We start from the raw sequence: 20,644 nt of genomic DNA on the forward strand, positions 1-20,644 counted from the left end.
ACAAAATTTTTTCCCTTTGTTCTCTTCTATCTAAAAAATCTTACATTCTAAAGTCTTATCGTTTAAAAATATATATTCTGAAAGTTAGAAAAAAGTTAAACATTTTTTTAATCAGCAGTTAACTAAATTCAAAATTTCAAGAGCTTAATTTTCTTAATTTTCACAAGAAATTTATTATTTTTACTTTTAACTTATAATTTTTACATGTAAAGGAATTCAATAAACAAAGTTGACTTAACGTCACAACAACCTTATAATAAAAAAAAAGTATACTTTTTTTATTTTCACATCTATTTCATAATATCATCCCATTTTTCAAGACCTTATCTTTTGTACTGTATTAAACAAAACTTTATGCTCTTTGAACAGCTTATTTTTTCCTAATGATTATGAATATATTATAAGAAATATATTTATTAATATTTCTAACATGTATAAATGCAATTCTTGTATTTAATATTGAATTTTTTGCCCAAAACAAAACCCCACCTTCCTACCTTTTTCCTTATACTAACGAGGATAATTGTTATTTTTGACGGGGGCACACAATCGTTATTGTGGTCGCTGATACCTAATGATATCAACAAAGCAGTAAAGACGACAAAAATGCTTATTTATCAAATATATATTCGAATTGAACAGATGTATCGCAAGAAACCAGAAACTAACCTCACTTTCTGTTATCCGATTTCCTCGAGCAGCAGACGGGACGGGTCGAAGCGCCAACATTCTTCACTTCTGGCTAACACATTATTGCACGTTACTCACGATTTGATCCGTCTGTATTTGCAGTTATTCGTTCGGTGAGACGTTCAAAAATGCAGGAATCAACATCGACATACGAATATACGTCACCACTCGCAGACGGAGGTGCACTTGCGCGCCGCGCAATGTGGCGGCGCGATCTGCAAACTTAATTTAATATATTCGCGAGATTTCGTCGATATTGCAGAACGTTATGCGATACCGACACAGTCACAATGAACTTATGAATTGCGCCATCGAATTCCACGAAGCGTAGGTGCATTTTTCTATCTTCTCGAACGTCCCCGGTATCAACCAATCGCAGTAAGGGATGATAGCCAAGATCGAATGTCAAATACGAAACATCGGCTGAATTTCGAACATAACTCGGAAGGTCTTCATTGGACCTCATATGGGAGATCACTTTGTGGTTCACCGTGGTTCACTGTGATTCATGCGTGTACCTGCAATTATGTGCATCGCAGCAAAAGCTCGCTGATTGAGTCTTCAGTTTTACGTAAAGTCGCGAGAGATTTGATAAACGTGAGAGATTTGTTGTACATTAGATTGTGAAATTCAAGGTGAGTGTCCTTCAAGCAGCTCGTCATTTTCCACGCATACGTATGTATCCACAGAACTTATTTCACTTTGCTTTTCAAGACAACGTTACCCGGAATAAAATACCTTGTTTGAGTATATTTCTCAATCTATTGAGAACTTTCTGATGAGAATATTGTATACTCAGAATGGCAGGGGTATTCGACATTGAATTGCATGATGGAGATGCTACCAATCAAGATGAATCAGATGACGATGTGATTGAACACAGAGAGGTAAAATATATCTCTATAATAAGTTGTATTTATAGCAGTAATATTTAACACTGCATTGATTTCCCTTAGGAGGAATATAATCATGCTGCAACTGTAAGCGCTATATTAGAGTAAGCATTTTGCTTATCTTCAATCTCACAGTAACTTCCTTTTAATTTTACTAAAAAAAACATGATAATTATATTTCAGATCTGAAAATTTGGAGAGAGTCCAATTGTCAGAGCAGAATGTAAATCCTGGCCAGGACAAAGCTGGCCCACAAGATTTTGAATTATGTAAGATTCTGGGAGAAGGTGGTTATGGAAAGGTCTTCCAAGTGAGAAAAGTCACTGGAAAAGACAAAGGCAGCATCTTTGCTATGAAAGTACTGCGCAAAGCATCAATTATAAGAAATCAGAAGGATACTGCTCACACCAAAGCTGAGAGAAACATCCTGGAGGCTGTGAAGCATCCATTCATTGTGAATCTTATGTATGCTTTTCAAACTGGTGGTAAATTATATTTGATCTTGGAGTACCTATGTGGCGGTGAACTTTTCACATACCTTGATCGAGAAGGGATCTTCTTGGAGGATACAGCCTGCTTCTATTTGTCTGAAATTATACTGGCACTGCAACACCTTCACAATCAAGGAATCATATATAGAGATTTGAAGCCAGAGAACATTTTGCTAGATGGTGAAGGCCACGTTAAACTGACAGACTTTGGTCTCTGCAAGGAACACATACAGGAAGGCACAGTGACGCACACATTTTGTGGAACGATAGAATACATGGCTCCAGAGATTTTGACCAGGAGCGGCCACGGTAAAGCTGTGGATTGGTGGAGTCTAGGTGCATTGATGTTCGACATGCTTACAGGAATGCCGCCGTTCACCGGTGACGATCGAAGAAGAACTATCGAGAAGATCTTACGAGGGAAATTGAGTCTTCCGCAATACTTGACGCCTGACGCCAGGGATCTTATCCGGAAGCTGCTAAAGAGGCAAGTCGTGCAGAGACTGGGCTCCGGTCCCGAGGATGCCGAGCAGATCAAGAACCACAACTTCTTCAAGCACATCAACTGGCAGGATGTGATCGCGCGGAAGCTGGATCCGCCGTTCAAGCCGTCGCTGAAGAGCGCAGATGACACCTCTCAATTTGACGAACAGTTCACGGCTACCGTGCCGGTCGACTCGCCGGTGGAAAGTACACTCAGTGAATCCGCGAACATGATATTTCAGGGCTTCACGTATGTAGCGCCGAGCGTTTTGGAGGAAATGTACGCACAGCCAAAGGTCGTGAACGCCAGGAGCCCGCGTAGGGGACTGTTGAGCACAGGTTTCGGCGTAGCCACCGGTCTCCACGGCTTTTCATCGCCGAGATCGGCGCTGGACGTTCATCTGCGCCCGTCGTTAGACTTCCAACAGCACAGGCATCATATGCCCGTGGGACCCAACAGCGTGGAAGACGCCGAGATGGTGGATCTCGGTCAACTGTCGAATCGTTTATAGTGCCGCGATGCGTCGCGCGCAAACCATTAGCTTCTTTTCCGATGCAAACTAGGAATGAAAGAAACATATATATGTATAGTTGCCTGTAAACGTTTGTTCGCCGAATCGCTGTTCACGTTCATTGCTCGTGCCGATGTAGACGAACAGATGTATTTAGAGGATTCAACATGTATAGTAAAAAGCAGCAAAAGTTTGGGTGGTTTCCTTGATATCGCGACGTCAGCCTGAACGCGATCTTACTTAGGCCTTTGACAATTTCAGGACGGCTTACGCTCGTTTGCGATGCGAGGAAGCGAATAGCATATGTTTCGTCGCTATGTAAATAAACGTGGGTGATTAAGAGCAAGTACATTCTTTAGAAGACAGACACAAGTCTATTTCTATAATTCTGGTTCAAGTCTGGTTCTATAATTTATTTTAACTGAAGTTTAACTCGTTAAAGACTCGTTTAGACAAACTTGCATAATCACATATTGCATATGCATAAAGAAATCAACTAACCATAATTCGTACAGTAAAAGGATGCCTCTAATATTAGACACATTTTACACATTAGATTAGTTAATTTACTTGTGCATATGAATAATGTAAGTGTGTAAGTTTGTCTGGATAAGCCTTTAATGGGTTAGATTTTGATTAAAGTAAGTTGTGAATTTAGACCTTAGAATAACTTCAACCAAGTTCTGGTTAAACTAACGGTTAAGCTGCAAAGTTTCAACTGACATTTTGAACTTCTCTCTCTCAATTTCTTTTTCAACAGCAATCTCTCTCGGTTGAAACCTTCCTATTTAACCATCCATTCATTTAATCAGTTTGGTTGAAGTCATATTTACAGACTAAGAGTACTCAAACAAGCTTAGTGTTCATACCGCTTTAAGTTGCATTAAGTGATGACTGTAAACTGAAATCTGTATGCAGCAGTAAGCTTAAGTCAAATCAAAGAAGTTCATACAAAAAAAATCATAATGTAACAAGGTCATGATGTGTGCAGATATTTTATTATTTATAAGGTAGTATGAAGTGTATAACAAATATTTTATAATAAGAATATTAGAAAAAAACATTTAATCTGATAAGATATTAATTTAACAACTTAAATATTTTTATTCATTTTTTTATTATAAAATATTTGACAAACTTATATACGATAATGTGCCTGATGCAAAATCGCTTTTTATTACGTTCCGATTTATTTGTGCATTGACTCAAGTTATATGCAGACTTCAGTTTATGACCAGCGCTCAACGTAACTCTTTCTTCTTCTTCGGAAATTGATCCGGAGCTTTTGCTCCTTTAATCAGTCAAACGTAACTTAAAGTGCTATGGACGTTCTTGCGTGGAGGCTCTAAATACGAAACACTTATGAGCAGGATGCAGTTCAAATCCGATGGCTACGCGTCGCAGTAGTATGAATATATCACGGTCATAGATGGCCAATGATAGCGTAGTTGACTAGTAAACTAGACGATTTTTAATAGTATAATTTGGTTTCGTATAAAATGACGCATACTTCAAACAGATATTAGAATCCACAAATTTGTAAAGAAATAATTATAAGGAAGTGCGACTCAAAAACGAATAACTTTTGACGAAGAGAATGTCGCGGCGAGAAGTATTTTTGTTTCGAGAATAAAGTCGCGATTAGGTGGAATTAGGTTTCTTGATTTTTTTCTTTTCCTTGATTAAATCGAGACATTGTTATCTTTTCTGTGCAATAACTTCTTATTTCCGATGTCTCGGAGACAGTTTGCGACCAGTTTATTTTAAGTGAAACACTGCGCACTTCGAGCGCGAGAATGTACTCTTCTAATCTCCATTAAGTAATTTTCTTTGCTTTCCACGCAATAGATATCGAAGTATATACTTATGTAAGAGACACACGCTCGGTTCTTGCGACGTCGATTCTTATGATGTGAATATTACATTCCAGTACACGCTTGATGTACCTTGGATGTTACGATAACTTGGATTCACACTCGTACAAGATGAGAGACGTCAGGTGTGCTAATGTAAGTGTTAGGAGCGAGTAAGTCCGATTATCTCGTTCCTCTATTACTAAGCAATCAATTCCATTGAATGTAGTTTGGTTTATGCAGCAGAGTGAAACAACCATTCTGGAATAAAATCGAAAAGAAGAAAAGCGAACGATTATTGTATCATATATATGTATGTAAGAGTGAAAAATTAATTCTGACGATTGTGTTTAGAGCAACAGTGTATGTTGCATTTTATGGAGCGGCATTTCTCTCGTAGGAATAATCACGACTGCTAATGTCATTTTCGGTAGTGTAGAGAAGTATGAGATGTTTTCAATCGTATAACATATAGTGAGTGTATTCTCTTTTTATCTATATACATCGAGTCTCGTTGCTAAATTGTAATTAACTGATGGATTAATTGTACATATATAACTGCCAATCCGGATTCTACTTCCCAAAGTTATAGTGTCATATCACATATAGAAGATATCCATTTGCAAGAAACGATCACGCAAACGATCACGCAAACAGATTTCAAAGTGCCCAAGTGTTCAAAAGCCGACTGGTGGCTAGTATTACATATAATTTACATTCGTACGTTAATATATATAAAAAAATGTATAAGCAAAAAAAAAAAAACGGATTGTTACTAGCTAACCGTGTTATAGAAACAGAAATATAGAGTGAGAGAAATTATTACTTTTTAAGACCTACTTAAGCGATGCGCGCCTTACAAGTTAACGATCTGGCCAATATCTGTAATATACGTATATTATCGATGGTCCCATGTATCATCTCGATGAGAAAGGCATGTATACGTTGCACTAAAGCTATATACGATTATAAGAATACCAATAATAATAATAATATATTAACGCATTTCATTGATTTGTAAAAATGATATAAGATGCATGCTATATTATAATAAAACTTACGCAGCGAATTAATGTTTGTATTACGGGTCGTTATTAGGAATATATTTCATTGTCATTGAATAAAATGCTGCAATTTATTCAATCAATTTGATTAATATGTATGCGCACAAACCGCAATATCGATCTGCATTATCTACTTGTAATGTCACAAGAATTTATCCACCTGAAAAGTTGCCTGTACCATTCTAAAAAAATGTTTGATTCATAATTAAATTACAAAATGCATTTTTAGATTGTTAACATAATAAGTATATTTTTATTATTACATGTTTTTTCTCACAAGAGAAAATATGTGTATCACATATCAACATCTTACAGATCTTGCAAAAATAATTATTAACGGTGCATGTACTTTCTCTTGACCTCGCTATGTCGCAAGTTCTCTCTTTCCTTATCTTCGATTTTAATTTTCTTCCTATCATGGTGACCCTTGTCTCTATCATGTTTAGCACTGCTGTTCTTTTCCTTATGTTTGTGCTTGTGCGTATCGCTATGTTTGCTTTTGTGCTTGTGAGTCTTATGAGTACGTTTTTCTTTAGAGACTGACTTTTTTCTTTTCTTTCTATCCTTTACATCGGAATGTTCCGAATCACTACTACTGCTGCTGCTGCTGCTGCTGCTGCTATCACTATCGCTATCATTACTACTGCTGCTGCCGCTACTATTATCGCTGTTATTGCTCAAGTGTTTGCTACTGCTCGTTTTCTTCTTTTTCAATCTTCTTTTTCCTTTCTTGCGATTTTTCTTTTCCAGTAGTTGCAGTTTCCTGTAATCCATAATTATAAGGATAAGCAATCTATGAATAAAAATACAATATTTTAAATATTTTTTATCGCCAGTGAACGAGAGAAGGAGCATTATGATTAGACAATTCAATCTTTTAACTTACAATAATAATTTCTTCTTTTCTTTCTTTGACAGAGATTTAAGAAATGACAATTCTGATTGTTCTTCATCTTCAGAAACCATAAGATCCTCGTTCTCTGGAACTTGTAAGTGCTGTTGTGCATCTAGTGCAGATCTGTGCAGCAAAAAAATAATTAAAAATTTTAATATTATTATTATTATTAAGTATATCTGTATAAGTATATAATACACTTATACATTAGCAACACATATGATGTAAACTTACTTTTTCAAAGCCAAACCATCTTCTCGCATCTGTTGTACGAGTGTCATAGTGTCTGGGGCAGATGGTACCTGTGAATTGTTTGCCATTACAACACTCATTGCTTGGCTATACAGAGGACACTCTTTATCTAAAAATAAATTGTTATTATAGTTTTTCCCATTGCATTTCACTATAGTACTTTAATGGATATATGTTAGATTACCTGTATTTATATGTCCCCACTTGTGGCATTTAATGCAGCGTACATTCCTTACTTGTATGCCAAATGGTTGATCTCGAATTTCGCTGTCACCTTTACAATAACTTTCTCTTGGAGCATTATATTTTCGTTGCCATTCAAACTTATATTCAGGCTCGTTATCCTCTTTCTCCCTTTCTTTCTTTGCTCCAGGAGGTGGCTCATACATGAAGTTTACGCTGAGTTTATCCTTGCTTTCTTTACTAAGTAGCGCTCTGAAAAGAAACTTTTTATTAGAAATAAATCTTCTTGCTTTCTTTTTCTCTCAATAAGATATTTTGAAAGTTACTTGTTGTTGTGAAGATCTTGTTCCTTCTCATATTGAACTCGTAGTTCCTCCTGTTTTTTCTTGTAAGCTTCTGCTTGCTGTTCTGCCATCCATACCTGAAATAAATATGTGCTTCAATAAAACTGTATATTAAATATAATATATAATTGTCGAGTTATGTTTTGATTTTATCTGTAAAAAGATTACTTCAAAAAGATTCTTTTATCATTTTAAAAACACACGATTTACACACAATCTTTTAAATATAATAAAAAGATAAAAAAATTGAGGTATATTTAGATATTTTAGAGGTTAGATTTGGTTTTCGTACTCGCTTCAAATTATCTCGTGACGCTGGATGAAAGAATTTCTTGCACATGTAATTATTGAATCCCTTTCCCATTTTCACAAATTGAGAGTTTTCTTCCGCGCAATTTCAAGTAGCAATTTTATAAATGCGTCCCAACAAACACGTAATTACGCACTCGTATCCGCCATTACAAATTTTTTCGCTTGCCACAACGCACGTCAGATTCACTTTGATAAGCATAAAAAACAGAGTGACGTCATTGCGCGTTCACAAAACGTACATGATCGTGATTTTATTGTGCAACACAATATTTTTGTGCAACGCGTAAACATTTTATAAGTATTATATACATCTATACACACATAGGAACAATATTCCTAATATTTTCTTTATTTGCAAATAAAAAAGATTGACACATAGCATAACCTCACAAACGACACGACTACGTCTATCTTATCTAATCAAAATCAACGTTTATATGAAGGGTATAATTAAGATTTATATACGATGTTTCCATCATATTTCACGTAATTGTAATATTAAGTCTGGAGAAAGAAAAAAGTGTGCGCTTTCGTGACATAACCTAAAAAAATTACCTCGCCGTGATTCCAACGCTCAGTTTGACGTGTGTCAGACCTCGTCGCGGAGTTGTGTTACGAATCGCTCGGGTGTCGTGAGCTGGACGAAAATTGCCTCTAAACGCCATGAAGATCAATGAGAAAAATATGGTGGCATTCGCGACCTCTGCGACGCCAGTGGACCGCGAAGGCTGGTTGAACAAACGCGGCGAGATGAATCGCGGATATCAAAGGCGGTGGTTCGTTCTCAAAGGGAATATACTGTTCTATTTCGACCGTCGCGGTGACAAAGAGCCCGTGGGTATGATTGTGCTCGAAGGCTGTACGATTGAATTAGCAGAAGACGAGGAGCAGTTTGGCTTCAAGATAGTTTTTCATGGACCAAACAACAGAAGCTACGCTTTAGCAGCAGAGTCTCAGGTAAAAGTATAAATGTTCTTTTCCTTTCAATATTTGGCTTGGAAGTGATGAAACTCGCTGCATGTATCACTCAATGATGAATAGGCAGATTGGTTGACTAAATAAATGATAGCGTTCAGCAAAAGAAACTGCTTTGCTGATGTTGTAAAATTGATGAATCTAATTACACTCTCAATCTTGGCTAAATCTGAGAACATACACCAAATCAGATTCACTAATTCTGTAACAGTTGCAAAGCAGTTCTATCTATTGAATGTAGCCATTGATATGAATATATTTATACATGCACAGTTATGCTTATCAAAGGCTGCATTCAGCAGAGGAAGCTGCTTCACCATTGTTGCAAAACTAAATCTAATGATGTATAATATTGGTTGAATCTGAGAGCATTTACCAATTAGATTTATAAGTTTAGAGTTATAAGGATATCAGTTAAATTTTCCTCAATGTAACAATTGATTAGAACAGATATGTTTCAATTCAATTAAGTGATGATGATTCATTTGATTGATTTGAGTAAAATTAATCAAAAAAATATTTAATTGACAATTTATTTTAATCTATTCAATTAAAAACTCTCTGTTCAATTAACAATTGATTTGAACAAAAGAGAATCAAAGATCATTCAATTAACAGTTGAATTAGCAAATTTAATTAAAGCTTGTTTCATAGATAATTGATACAAGCAAATTTAATCTATTCAATAAGTGTCTGCTCAAGATTATGATTAGTTTTATGAATAATATTCATATATCTGGAGCATTGCAACACATCGGAGATGCCGACGATTGAGAAACGCTAAGCAGGATCTACATAAAGAGGGGAGGAAGGGAGGGACATTAGTCACATTAGTCGTCTGGACAATCTTTGATTGAATTTGCTCATATCAATCGTCAATTAAATGGCCTTTACTTAAATTTGCTAAGTTCAATTATTAATTGAATGCTTTTTAATTTTCTTTGTTTATATCACACAGTCGTCAGTTTAATGATTTTTAATTAAATTCGTCGAAATCAATTATCAGTTGAACAGCTTTCGATTAAATTTGTCGAAATAAATTATCAATTAAACGGTCTTTAATTGAATTGGCTCATATTAATCGTTAATTAAATACAATATAATTAATTAAAAAAAATAACAAATTATTCGCAACTTTACATGAACTCTACATGCAACAACAGTTGCAAAGCAGATTTCTCTGTTGAACTTGGTCAATATTGCTGAACTTAGTCACATAATATTGACATTTAGGAATCTATGGAGCAATGGATGAAGGCATTGGCTTGCGCCAGTTACGATTACATGAAACTTATGGTAACCGAGCTGCAGCGTCAGCTGGATGCTGTAGAGGAAGAGACGGCAACGTCCACACCTGTGCAACAATCGCCTAAAGCACCGCCAAGACAACGACATAATCCTTTCAACCGACCAGATTCGCATCATCGTTCTCAAAGCGTCAGATCGGCGCCTGGTAGGACAGAGAACGTACCCAGAACTAGAATAAGCTTCCGTGAGCTTCACACAGCATATGGCAGGCGAATCCTGGCTGATCTAAATGCATGGAGGCACGCTAGGAAAAACGCGGAAGCACCTCTAATCACTCTGTAACTTTGCACACGTTTTTGTAGATACACTTGATCGAACAATGTGCATAATTCATGAAAGTTACTGACTCCAGGAGTCCACTATACACCTAGCGTTAACGGACGTTAAAAGTTTTTATAAAGAAAATGACGTCATTGTAATCTGTTATATTTAGTATATATAACAAATTACAAATAGTATTTACATATAACATATAGTTTAGTATACGTGTAACAATCTATGTATATATACACGTAAGGATAACATTAATTTATTATACGTTTCGATGAGACCTAACAGTATTTTGCGTAACGAATGAGATCTTCATCTTGTGACTTCGTTCTTGCGCTGCGAACTCCGAAATTACTTCTGAGTTATTCCCGATCGTTACCGTTAAGCGTCAGTGATATAATTAACACAACGAGATTATTTTTGTTAACGTAGCAGAAGAAGTTGTTAGCCACAAATAAAGTAACGTAAGACGAACAGATTTACAAGTTCTTACATATTTGTCAGAGATTATTATAGGGTTAAATGTTTCTTCACCTATCAGCAATGACACCACAATGTTCTTAAGACGTTGTAATCGAGACACAGGAAATGGAAATACTTCGTGAAAACGCAGAGTGTTGAAATTTCAACGCTTCAAGAAGATGTGTATAGTAGTATAACTTAGACGTCGCTAATTTGTACAATTTATTTTTACGCGACATGCACATAAGATCGTAACACACAATGATCACCGGTACCACAATAAATAAATTACTATACTGCGTAAAGAAAAATACATATTACGGGGTGTATATAAATTATTTAAACTTAAAGACGCTTTTCTTTCTCGCGTCCCCGGGTAAATGTCTAGTACCTAACAAAAGACGAGCCTTGTCCTCTTCCTGCGGTGCCGATTCCTCGGGTGGTCCCCTCGGCTTTATTTGCAGTTTTTGTTTGATAGCTTGGCTCAGTATCACGCGCCTGGAGTCACTTTTCATAGCCAAGAGCAAGTCGAGCCACGTCCACGTGACATTGTGGTACTCCAAGGTCGGTATGACTAGTGCGAAGTCGCGCACGTCTTCGAGATTCTTTTCTTTATTTCCCTGTAAAGGCCCGATATTGAAGCTTAAGAAATGATCCCTAAACGGAGAGCAACGGAGGAGAGTTTCTTTTTCAGTTTACGGCTACTGTGATCAAATCAATACCTTGTATGACACGCGAACAGGTACTTCTGGTATCTTGATGTATATGAACAGTTTGTTCTTATCAGCCCGCTCCTTCATCTTCTCCACGTCGTCTCTCCTCTCGATGGGAACGTAAAAGGACGAATCACGTTGCGGCGCCGGTGCTTCCTCTATACCCTCCGGATCCCTCTCGGGGAAGCAGAACTTCAGCATAGTGTTGAAGAACTTCTTCGTCAAACCTGAACAACGTTGAAACGACGTTGTACAATGACATATACATAGTATACGAATCATTCGTTTACCTATCGTAAGAGGCACTACGTTGATTTCGAAGTGCTCCTTCACAGATATACCCGCCACCGGCGCTTTTTCCCTACAGAAGACCCGTAGAGCTCTCTGCCGATCGACAGGCATGTTGCTCTGCAACTCCGTTGGCGTAAGCACCTCCGTATAGATCTGATTCGGCAATAGATTCGTCATCCGCACGTATCCCAGCTCCAGCAGATGCTCCACCGAGTCGTCGGTTTTACTCGTTTTAGTATACAGAAAATTAGTTAAGATAAGGTCAGCAATACCCAGCTGACCGTCCGCGTCCGTCAGTCTCCACTGAGCGTGTTTGAAGCAAATCTCAGCCACTCTGGCCACCGCGGCTGGCTTGTCCTTCAAGGTGGTCGACGCGGCGGCAGGCGCGGTGGTCTCTTTGTAACAGTTCAACATTACGTCCAGTTCCTCCGCCTTAGCGCTGAGCTGTTCCTTACACTCAAAGACGCTCGCTTCCAGCCGTTCCATTTCCGTTAGTAATTCCGGACTGGATTCGTCGCTCAACGCTTTCTGCACCAGATACGTTTCGCGTTCCAACCTTCTCAATTTTGCCACCAAGCAGCGCACCGTATTCTGCAGCTGTTGTATCGGCCTCTTCTGGTCCTCGACGGAATGCAACTGCAGTTGGAATCTCATCCTTTGCAATCTCTCCGAAGCCTCCTTTCGTCTCGGTTCCACGTATAGCAGCAAATTGTTAACTATATCCAAGATCATTGCATATTGCAACGAGTTGGTGCACACGTCCAGATCATGATGCATCAGCGTGAACGCGTCGGCCGCGGATAAGTCCTTTCTCTCCCACGGACTGACTTCCTCTCTGGGAGGCGGCGGCACTTGATCCACGGAGCCTACATCCAAAGTCTGACCGTAACCGACATAGAAGAACTCGCATTTACAACGGGACACTATACGCTGTAATTGATGCTGAGGGCCTCCACCACCTCCCACTGTTTGACTAATCACTCCACCTACACTCTGGCCGGATCCTACCAGCGCTGGGACATCCGGCAAGCCGGCTATGACGGTTGAATCTTTTTCCTAAAACGATGCGATGCTTACTTTCTGCGCAAAATATTTGCCAAGAAGCAACAAGTGACAATGCACATACCTGTATGTTATCCAATGTCAGCCACATGATATTATCATCGATGTTATCATCGATGTTCGCGCTCACAGTGGCGTAATACTGCATACATTCCAATGAGCCGACCCAAGTCGTCTTCGGGACAAGAGACCGCTCCTTCCAGACCGGATGATGAACCCTCTGAAGTATCTCCGCCTTGGCTGCCGAGAGAATCACATAGCCACGGGTCTCAATACCTTTTAACAGCACTTGACTGTTCACCAAAGCAACTGAAAAAAATTCATGTCGTGTGATCAGTATTTACAAACATTTACGATGAGAAACGAGTGACATACTCAGCCAGTTTTTGTGCAATACGTCGTCTTGATGACAGGCCGCTAGTCCACGTAATTGCTGTCCCCTGGTCTGCACCGATAGGTCGTCGCTGAAAGCTACCGGCTTGTTTGTAGCCTCCGCTATCAGCCTTTGCAACATTCCAACTGCTTCGCCTTGTTGTGGCTTCACGGCGGATGAGGGAGTCACCTGGGTGGGTGTGTTCTGTTGGTCGCCCACGGAAGGTCTGGTACGACGGTTTTTGTGTGGTGTCGTGCTGTTGTCTCGGTGAAAACCTTTGAGCGCCGCAGTCGACAGATTCTTTTTGAGTTGCTGGGTCTTTATGAAGGAGTCGAAGAGCGCGAACGCGACGTCACGATTCGTCTTGGTCCAGGCGCCCCTCAGATCATGCACCACTAGTCGATGAATCGGTGTGTCGCCGCTTATACCCACGACCATCGCCTCCCTGCCATAGCTGACCCGGGCGACACTCAAACAGTAACACTTTTCGACCGGCTGACGCAGCGATGCGCTCTCTTCCTCTTCCTGTAAGGCGCTCTTTAACCAGATCTCGGCGTCGCTGAGCTCGCAATTCATGTACACCACGGACCATTCCGCGCGTGGTCGATGTATCAGACCGTCGTCGATCGGATGCAGCGCCAGATTGTGCTCTGAGCTGCAAGCCACTCTGCCGCCGGTCACCTCAAAGCCTCGTTGCATCGCGAAAGACATCCAATAATTCACGTGGAATCGATGAAAGGCTAGTGTCAGTCGCACCTTCCTGTAATGTCTACTAAGCTGTTTTTTCCTGGGTCTAGTGTTCTTGAACAGCGGACCCTTTCTCGTGGGTCTCGTCGCACCCGACAGTATTAGTTTGAGATTCTCAAACCACCTCAACGTGCTGCCATAGAGCAGGGCTGTTGGCGCGCTGGTCAGCGTAGGCGAACCGGTCGGTTTAGTCTCCAGTGAGAGACTGACGTTGAGATTCTGAGAGCGGAATGCCCTGAAAGAGTCGTGCTCTTGATTGCTGGAGTATTCAGGTAATCGATCCGGGGCGCAGGGCGTCGCGGCGTGATGGTCGCGTGGGTCGCCCAGGCATACCCACGCCAGCTTGATACTCAATCTGACGTTAGGTAAATGCAGCAATCGACAATCGTCGTATTTACTAGCTGTTCGCACGTACACGTCGAGATCTCCCTTAATGATGATCTTCCCTTGCGTCCAGTCAAGTTCCAGCCCGGTCCACGTTAGCTCCATCTCTTCCGTAGTATTGTAAGGATCCAGGGAGCCGTGCAGCAACACCGTCAACCGTTTCACGCAGAGTGTCAATCTACCGTGAAGAGCCAATCGCATTCTATCCCAGAACGGTAACGGAGGACTCGGGTCTCGCGATGGATGTAGGATCTTCTCGAAACTGAGGTTGCATTGTGCTATCACCGGCTCCCAGCACGGCCCGAACGCATATCTGAACTTGTCAATGTCCCAATTGAGATCATGATAATACTTGAGAGATGTCATGCCTCTCTCCACGACTATGTCCTCCCACGGTGCGCCAATCTCGATCCTGACGGTCCTCTTCGCCCTCAGCGGCGCTAGAGCTTCCGCCCCAGCTAATCTACCCCATATATTCAGGTTTTCCACCAGGAGCAACGGCTGCGGGAAATCGCGAAGTTGGAGCTTCCATTCTGCACACTTTAGGCTGATCCCCCTAATCCACAGCGTACTAAATTCCAAGCCGTCTTCGGGCCACGGTGTTTCTGGGTCCATCTCCCGAAGTGCCCTTATCGCCTTCTCCGTACCGTTGATGGACGGATCAGCCAAAGCCAATATCTCCAGATCCAGCATGATCCAAGCGAACAGTCGGGTTCTCGCGGGACCAGCCCGCTGCATCTGCTTCCACCTCTGCACGTAGATCTCCGCGTTCTTTTTATTCAGACTGGCGTACAGTTCTTCGACCTTCCCCTGCGGCAGTAGTAAATGCGCGCGACAGAGCTCCTGCACCTTGGCGTCCAACATCGCTTGCCGTTTCAAGCTCTCCTTATACTCGTCTTCCAGCAACTCGTAGTTGTCGCGCAGACGCACCTCAAACGGATCGTCGCCGACCTCAAACGTCCACTCCTTGATCTTGATGATTAGATCGCAAGGCAGAGACTTTTGTATGGACGCGTTCGAAGAATGGATCTCCTTCAGCCACCTCCTGATGCTGAACAGCTCGTTCTGTATCGCGTTTGTGAATTGATGCTCATACGGAAAGCAGATTTTAATAGAATCCACATTCAGCGCCCAACATTCGTTCCAATCCAACACGAAGCCCTCGTTGCTCTGTCTCTCCACTCGAACTTCCGCATTATCGGTCACTCGCACTAATTCGAAACCTTCGATCATTATTATATCGGCCATGTCTAACGTGACTCGCACGTAGTTGAGCCTCCATTCGCCCTGCGACCAACGCAGTTGATCAGAAGTTAATATCAAGAAGTGTTTGGTAGAGATGTCGATGGAGACAGTGATCCCACCTGTGGCTAGCAAATCCAAAACGCGTTTCTTCTTCTGTACTTCTAAAAAAAGAGAATGATATGATGATTCCCAACACCAATTATACGAATATTTAATTATAATTTCACGAATTATAATTAAAACTGTAATAAATAAACAAATTATAATTATGGCAAATTCACAAAATATAGAAAATTATAACAGAACTATATTATATTATAGCAAATTCATACATGTCACTCAATGTCACATAGATTTATGAAAATATAAATAAATTAAAATATTTTTATAAAATAGCAAGAAAGTAATTAAAATCTTAATTAAAGTTCAAGCTGTTTAACTTAATTAATTCTATGTACTTTGCTTAATATATTATTTTTATAATATTGTCTATAATATTAATTTATTAACACTGCCTAATATTAATTTATTAGTTCTTTATCACAGTTAAAATTCTTTTTTACATAAGATGGTTTCTTGGCCAGTAATTGAGACATTTACATTAACTGATAATTATAGCTAATTATAATGAGCGAGAATTGATAAAATTAGCTAAGATTAAATAAGAAATAGTATTGACACGTAATGTCAATTTTTCCTCATTACCTTCGATACGAGTTGCGCTCATTTCATTCGAAATAATAGATCTGAAATTCTCGGACTCTACCCAGAATTGCAACAAGCGAAGATGCAAATTGGGACTCCACGCTAGATTTGTGCCATCGAGACTGATGTTGACGGCATCGGAATTAATCGCAGCTTTGCATTTCCGTATTGCCAAAAACGAATGGGTCAAAGCTTGCGCGTGCTGGCACATAACTGGCTCGTTCTTGTTGAGAGTTATTGCACTCATACCTTCCGCCACGCCTACAAATCGCTTTGCGCTTTGCTCCACAGTTGCAATGTCCAGACGCATCATTATGGACACTAAACGGACGTAAGACGAAGAAATATTATGAGAAACATTTCTAGGAGAGGCAGAATCGCACGCTATGAGTTACTCACGCTCGTTTTCCGCGATGAAGAATAGATTGCAATTCGTAATTTTCAGATTCAACTGAATAGGACTACGCGACACCGCATCTTTCTTCTTCACTATTGGTTGTTGATACTTCTTGCAACAACTGCAATTATTTTCAGGGATTATCTCATCGATGTTATATACGCTTTTATATTGCATAGAATTCTTACAAATACCTATAAGCTTGTTCCAGAAATTTAGCGAGCTCCAAACTCCATTCCGTCACGAGAGCGTCGACTGCGATTCCTATGGCGTTACTACGAGTGGTCGCTAGTAATACTCCGATAGACAGCGGGCTGCCCCATTGATGAGATGTCTCGGAGATGTTGCCGTTGACGCCGTTCAGAGCACAATACAAAGACTCGACAACCAATTCTGTATTTATATCCTCGTTTTTTTCTGTTCGATCGTACAAAACACGAATAGCATTAGCGTCAGTACATCATCGTAACGTTTCAATTTTAGGAAGTAGATAAGAGCATCAAATACCTGAGGCTGAATTAAAGGAGAATTTCATGTGTGCGACACCGCAAGACGCTTCTTGCACGTCCGGTAATTTAATATTCAACGAAGAATCATATAGCTCCGTATCTAGTCTCACTTCGAAAGTTGGTAGTCGATCTTTCAACGATATATTAGCGACAGGCTCCGAAAAATCATTCTCATTAGTGTACAGCAACGATTCCCAGTCTCTATGATCGTACATTATCGACAGATTATTGAGTTGTTCACTAATAAATAACACGTTCTTCTCCATCTGTACAAAATCCAACATAAACAAATAAAGTTTTGTTACATTTACACTGATTTGTTATTGCATTATATTTCGTTCACCCTCTCAACCTTATATACTCTTAATTTACTTTTGTTTCGATCGACAATGACTGCAGAGTTAAAATAGGAAGTTTTCCGCGTATGCATAAGCCATCTAAATTGACGGTAAAATTCAATCGCGCTCCATTAGCTTGAAATTTTGCGTTGACCTGAAGACTTCTCAAGGTACCCTCCAAACCTGTCATACTGCTGTCTTCTCTACCAGCTATTATCAACGAATTACCAATTTTTAATGTAAAGTCCTGAAAGTATTATCGATAATTTAGTAGAGTGTCGATGCTCTCTTATGCTACACCGATAACTGTTTATTTGCGATAGACTTACTTTGGGTAAAATAGGCGCTAATCTAGCCATTATATTACTGGACGAATCACTATTTACATTGTGGCATGATGCTGCAGGACTCAGTGTTTGTCTGTCCCTCAAGAAATTGATAAGGCCCGCACCGCCGGAACCTTCGGTCTGTGTTATTCCGATATATAATGTCTATAAATTAGATTCCACTTGATTCCTTTTGGAAGTGGTCGATGATCAGATTCACAGATACAAAGCTGCTATGCGTATTTAAATATAGAGCATGCATAAAACCAAAACATACTCTGTTCCATACACAGAAAAATACTTGAAAATTTATTTGTGGAATATAAAAGTTTATTCACAGAAATAAATTTCATATAAGTAATTTAGTATAAACAAACTATATTTTATAGGAATTAGTTATTTTTATTTAATAAAAATAAACTTTACTTCACACATAAGAATAAACTTTATATTTGACAAATAAATTTTTCCAAATAAATTTTGTTCTCAGTATAACAGCCTTTTCAATTATCTTCATCAAAGTATGTAATGCAAGTTTAATGCAAGATATAAAAATATATTGTAATCCTCTATTAAATAAGAATTTTGCCATCAAGACATTATTTGCTTACAAGCTTGAAGTGTTAAGGTGACAAATATTTGGCCAAGTACCATACCTCAACCGAAAGTTCCCCCTGAGCTTTAAATGTGGCTTCTACTGTTCCAGCAAATGTTATTTGTGAGAGACACGCGTCAGAAGCGTGTCGCAATAATTTCATAGCACCACCAACAATGGAAGCTGATGCTAAGAGTGTGCGTGCACCATGTACAATACTACCATCCAAACTGAGGCTCTCTGCACTTCCATTTGCTAACCAACCATTGCCAAGAGCCAACAGGCTTATGTTCTCCACATGCACAGCCATAAACTAAAATATTTAGGCATTTATAATAATCATGTAATCAATATAGTTTCATAAAATAAAGAAATAACTTGAAATTTTAGTTTTATATATGTACCTGTACAAATGTTATAATTATTGGAGGTATCTTTTTGTTTCTAAAATCTAGCACTTCATTGGATTGTTTTATTTTGTATGTTGGGCCAACTGGGACATCTTTATTTATTCTGACATCCCTCATAACAACAGCTAATAATTTTGCCACATCACTACTAAACAAACTGCTACGTACACTTATTTCTTCAACTTGCTAGAATTGATTATTGCACTTATCACATTATATTTCAATATACATATAATAAATTACAAGACTCACCAATGTGAAGCCATTTTTAGTTATATTAACATCACGAAGAATAAAATAAGGTAGAGAAATATGGCCCACTCGTAAATGAATTTTGTAACGACGCTTCACTAGCCATGCCAGCACTCTTGGTATCACCCTGTTAAACAGATATATTTTACATATACATATATACATTAATGTACAATTCTCTCTTGTTTTTTCTCGTTTTATATTTGTATATGATGTCACACTTACCATGTAAAATAACAATAAAGTATAAAAAGGACTATACAAAACGCAAGTAATCCAGTCATACTTTTAACATGTAATTAGATGTTAATCGTTTCGTAATCGGAAATACGTTCAAATATTCGAATAATACTGTTTTAGGTACAATGAGACATGTTTCACGTTCAATTCATATTAATTACATATTTCATAACCAAAAAAACTGACAGATACTTCAAAAATGATAAAGCACTTAAGCGCTGCGAATTTAGCGAAGTGCATGTGTATAGCATAAGACCAATGAGCATCGAGTATTAAACATCAAGCATCAATATGGCGACTTAATACTCGATGTTCATTGGTCCATACGATTTTATGCTATGTGCATATGCAGGGCTGCGTTCGGAAACGTCACCCAAGTGTACCCGTTACGTTGGAGTGAGCGAGATACAAGAGTGCGATAAAAAGAGAGGGAGAGTATTCGAGTGACGTTTCCGAACGCAGCCCAGTTATTAGTCCCGAGCCACAATAGGCTGCGTTCAGATTCCCTACCCGGGTGCATTCTAATACTAAAAGTGCTATAGTATATGTAACATATACTATAGTGTTTCTAGTAATAGAATGCACCTGGGTCGGAAATCTGAACGCATCCATAGGTATAGTAAGCTTTAAGCCTTAAGAAATTGATCAGTCACATGTGTTAAACAATTGGAAAGCACCCTATATCCATAGGCTAATCACAGTCTAATTATAGAGGAATAATCGATTGTGATTGGCTAATTTCTTACGGCTTAAAGCTTATTACACCTATTGTAGATCGGGACTTAAGGATTAGTTGTTCCAACTTCTTTGGTCTGTTTTTTTAGCTGCACTGCTGAACTAGTACAATAAGTAAAGCCAGCGGCACACGATGCTTGTGGAAATACTCTGTTCTGATTGGTGCATTTCTGAAGGTGGACCAATCAGAATAGAATATTTCCATTCAGCAAGCAATCCAGCACGAAAACAAGCATCGTGTGCCGCTGGCTTTACTTATTGCACTAATTCAGCAGTGCAGTTAAAAAGAACGGACCGCTAGATTTCTATGAAAACTAAAGCCAGTGACACACGCT

At 39.1% G+C, this 20,644-nt stretch overlaps 4 protein-coding genes across 7 annotated transcripts; 2 read left to right on the top strand and 2 right to left on the bottom strand.

The window, feature by feature from the left end:
- Positions 1-1,019: 1,019 nt before the first annotated feature.
- On the top strand, positions 1,020-5,995 carry LOC116841485 (ribosomal protein S6 kinase beta-1-like). 3 transcript variants are annotated; one of them, XM_032809476.1, is made up of 4 exons: positions 1,020-1,325; positions 1,490-1,577; positions 1,647-1,687; positions 1,767-5,995. In XM_032809476.1, exons 2-4 carry the CDS (start codon positions 1,491-1,493, stop codon positions 3,067-3,069), a joined length of 1,431 nt encoding a protein of 476 aa, XP_032665367.1. In that variant the 5' UTR covers positions 1,020-1,325; position 1,490; the 3' UTR covers positions 3,070-5,995. The 3 variants fall into 3 exon arrangements, with proteins under 3 accessions (XP_032665367.1, XP_032665366.1, XP_032665368.1); XM_032809475.1 differs by having other exon boundaries at positions 1,026-1,325; positions 1,405-1,577; XM_032809477.1 differs by lacking the exon at positions 1,020-1,325 and adding an exon at positions 1,347-1,365.
- A 219-nt stretch (positions 5,996-6,214) lies between these two features.
- LOC116841487 (corepressor interacting with RBPJ 1) lies at positions 6,215-8,673 on the bottom strand. Of its 2 annotated transcripts, none has more exons than XM_032809482.1 (6): positions 8,528-8,673; positions 7,643-7,737; positions 7,318-7,568; positions 7,116-7,242; positions 6,873-7,004; positions 6,215-6,749 (listed from the first exon to the last, which is right to left on the bottom strand). In XM_032809482.1, the coding sequence occupies exons 2-6, from the start codon at positions 7,729-7,731 to the stop codon at positions 6,320-6,322; spliced, it is 1,029 nt and encodes a 342-aa protein (XP_032665373.1). In that variant the 5' UTR covers positions 7,732-7,737; positions 8,528-8,673; the 3' UTR covers positions 6,215-6,319. The 2 variants fall into 2 exon arrangements, with proteins under 2 accessions (XP_032665373.1, XP_032665372.1); XM_032809481.1 differs by lacking the exon at positions 8,528-8,673 and adding an exon at positions 7,953-8,103.
- On the top strand, positions 8,600-11,003 carry LOC116841488 (sesquipedalian-1-like). Its single transcript, XM_032809483.1, has 2 exons — positions 8,600-8,929; positions 10,181-11,003. Exons 1-2 carry the CDS (start codon positions 8,636-8,638, stop codon positions 10,535-10,537), a joined length of 651 nt encoding a protein of 216 aa, XP_032665374.1. The 5' UTR covers positions 8,600-8,635; the 3' UTR covers positions 10,538-11,003.
- Positions 11,004-11,196: 193 nt separating this feature from the next.
- LOC116841484 (protein KIAA0100) lies at positions 11,197-19,810 on the bottom strand. The gene is made up of 15 exons (XM_032809474.1): positions 19,560-19,810; positions 19,335-19,461; positions 19,077-19,268; positions 18,734-18,985; positions 18,081-18,242; positions 17,786-17,998; positions 17,412-17,679; positions 17,099-17,321; positions 16,907-17,025; positions 16,508-16,828; positions 13,429-15,963; positions 13,118-13,362; positions 11,991-13,047; positions 11,710-11,927; positions 11,197-11,607 (listed from the first exon to the last, which is right to left on the bottom strand). Exons 1-15 carry the CDS (start codon positions 19,616-19,618, stop codon positions 11,323-11,325), a joined length of 6,276 nt encoding a protein of 2,091 aa, XP_032665365.1. The 5' UTR covers positions 19,619-19,810; the 3' UTR covers positions 11,197-11,322.
- Between the last annotated feature and the right edge of the window lie 834 nt (positions 19,811-20,644).

This window comes from Odontomachus brunneus, unplaced genomic scaffold (assembly GCF_010583005.1).
Source record: "Odontomachus brunneus isolate Ranch 3 - 2012 unplaced genomic scaffold, Obru_v1 Obru_scaffold_015, whole genome shotgun sequence".
NCBI lineage: Eukaryota > Metazoa > Arthropoda > Insecta > Hymenoptera > Formicidae > Odontomachus > Odontomachus brunneus.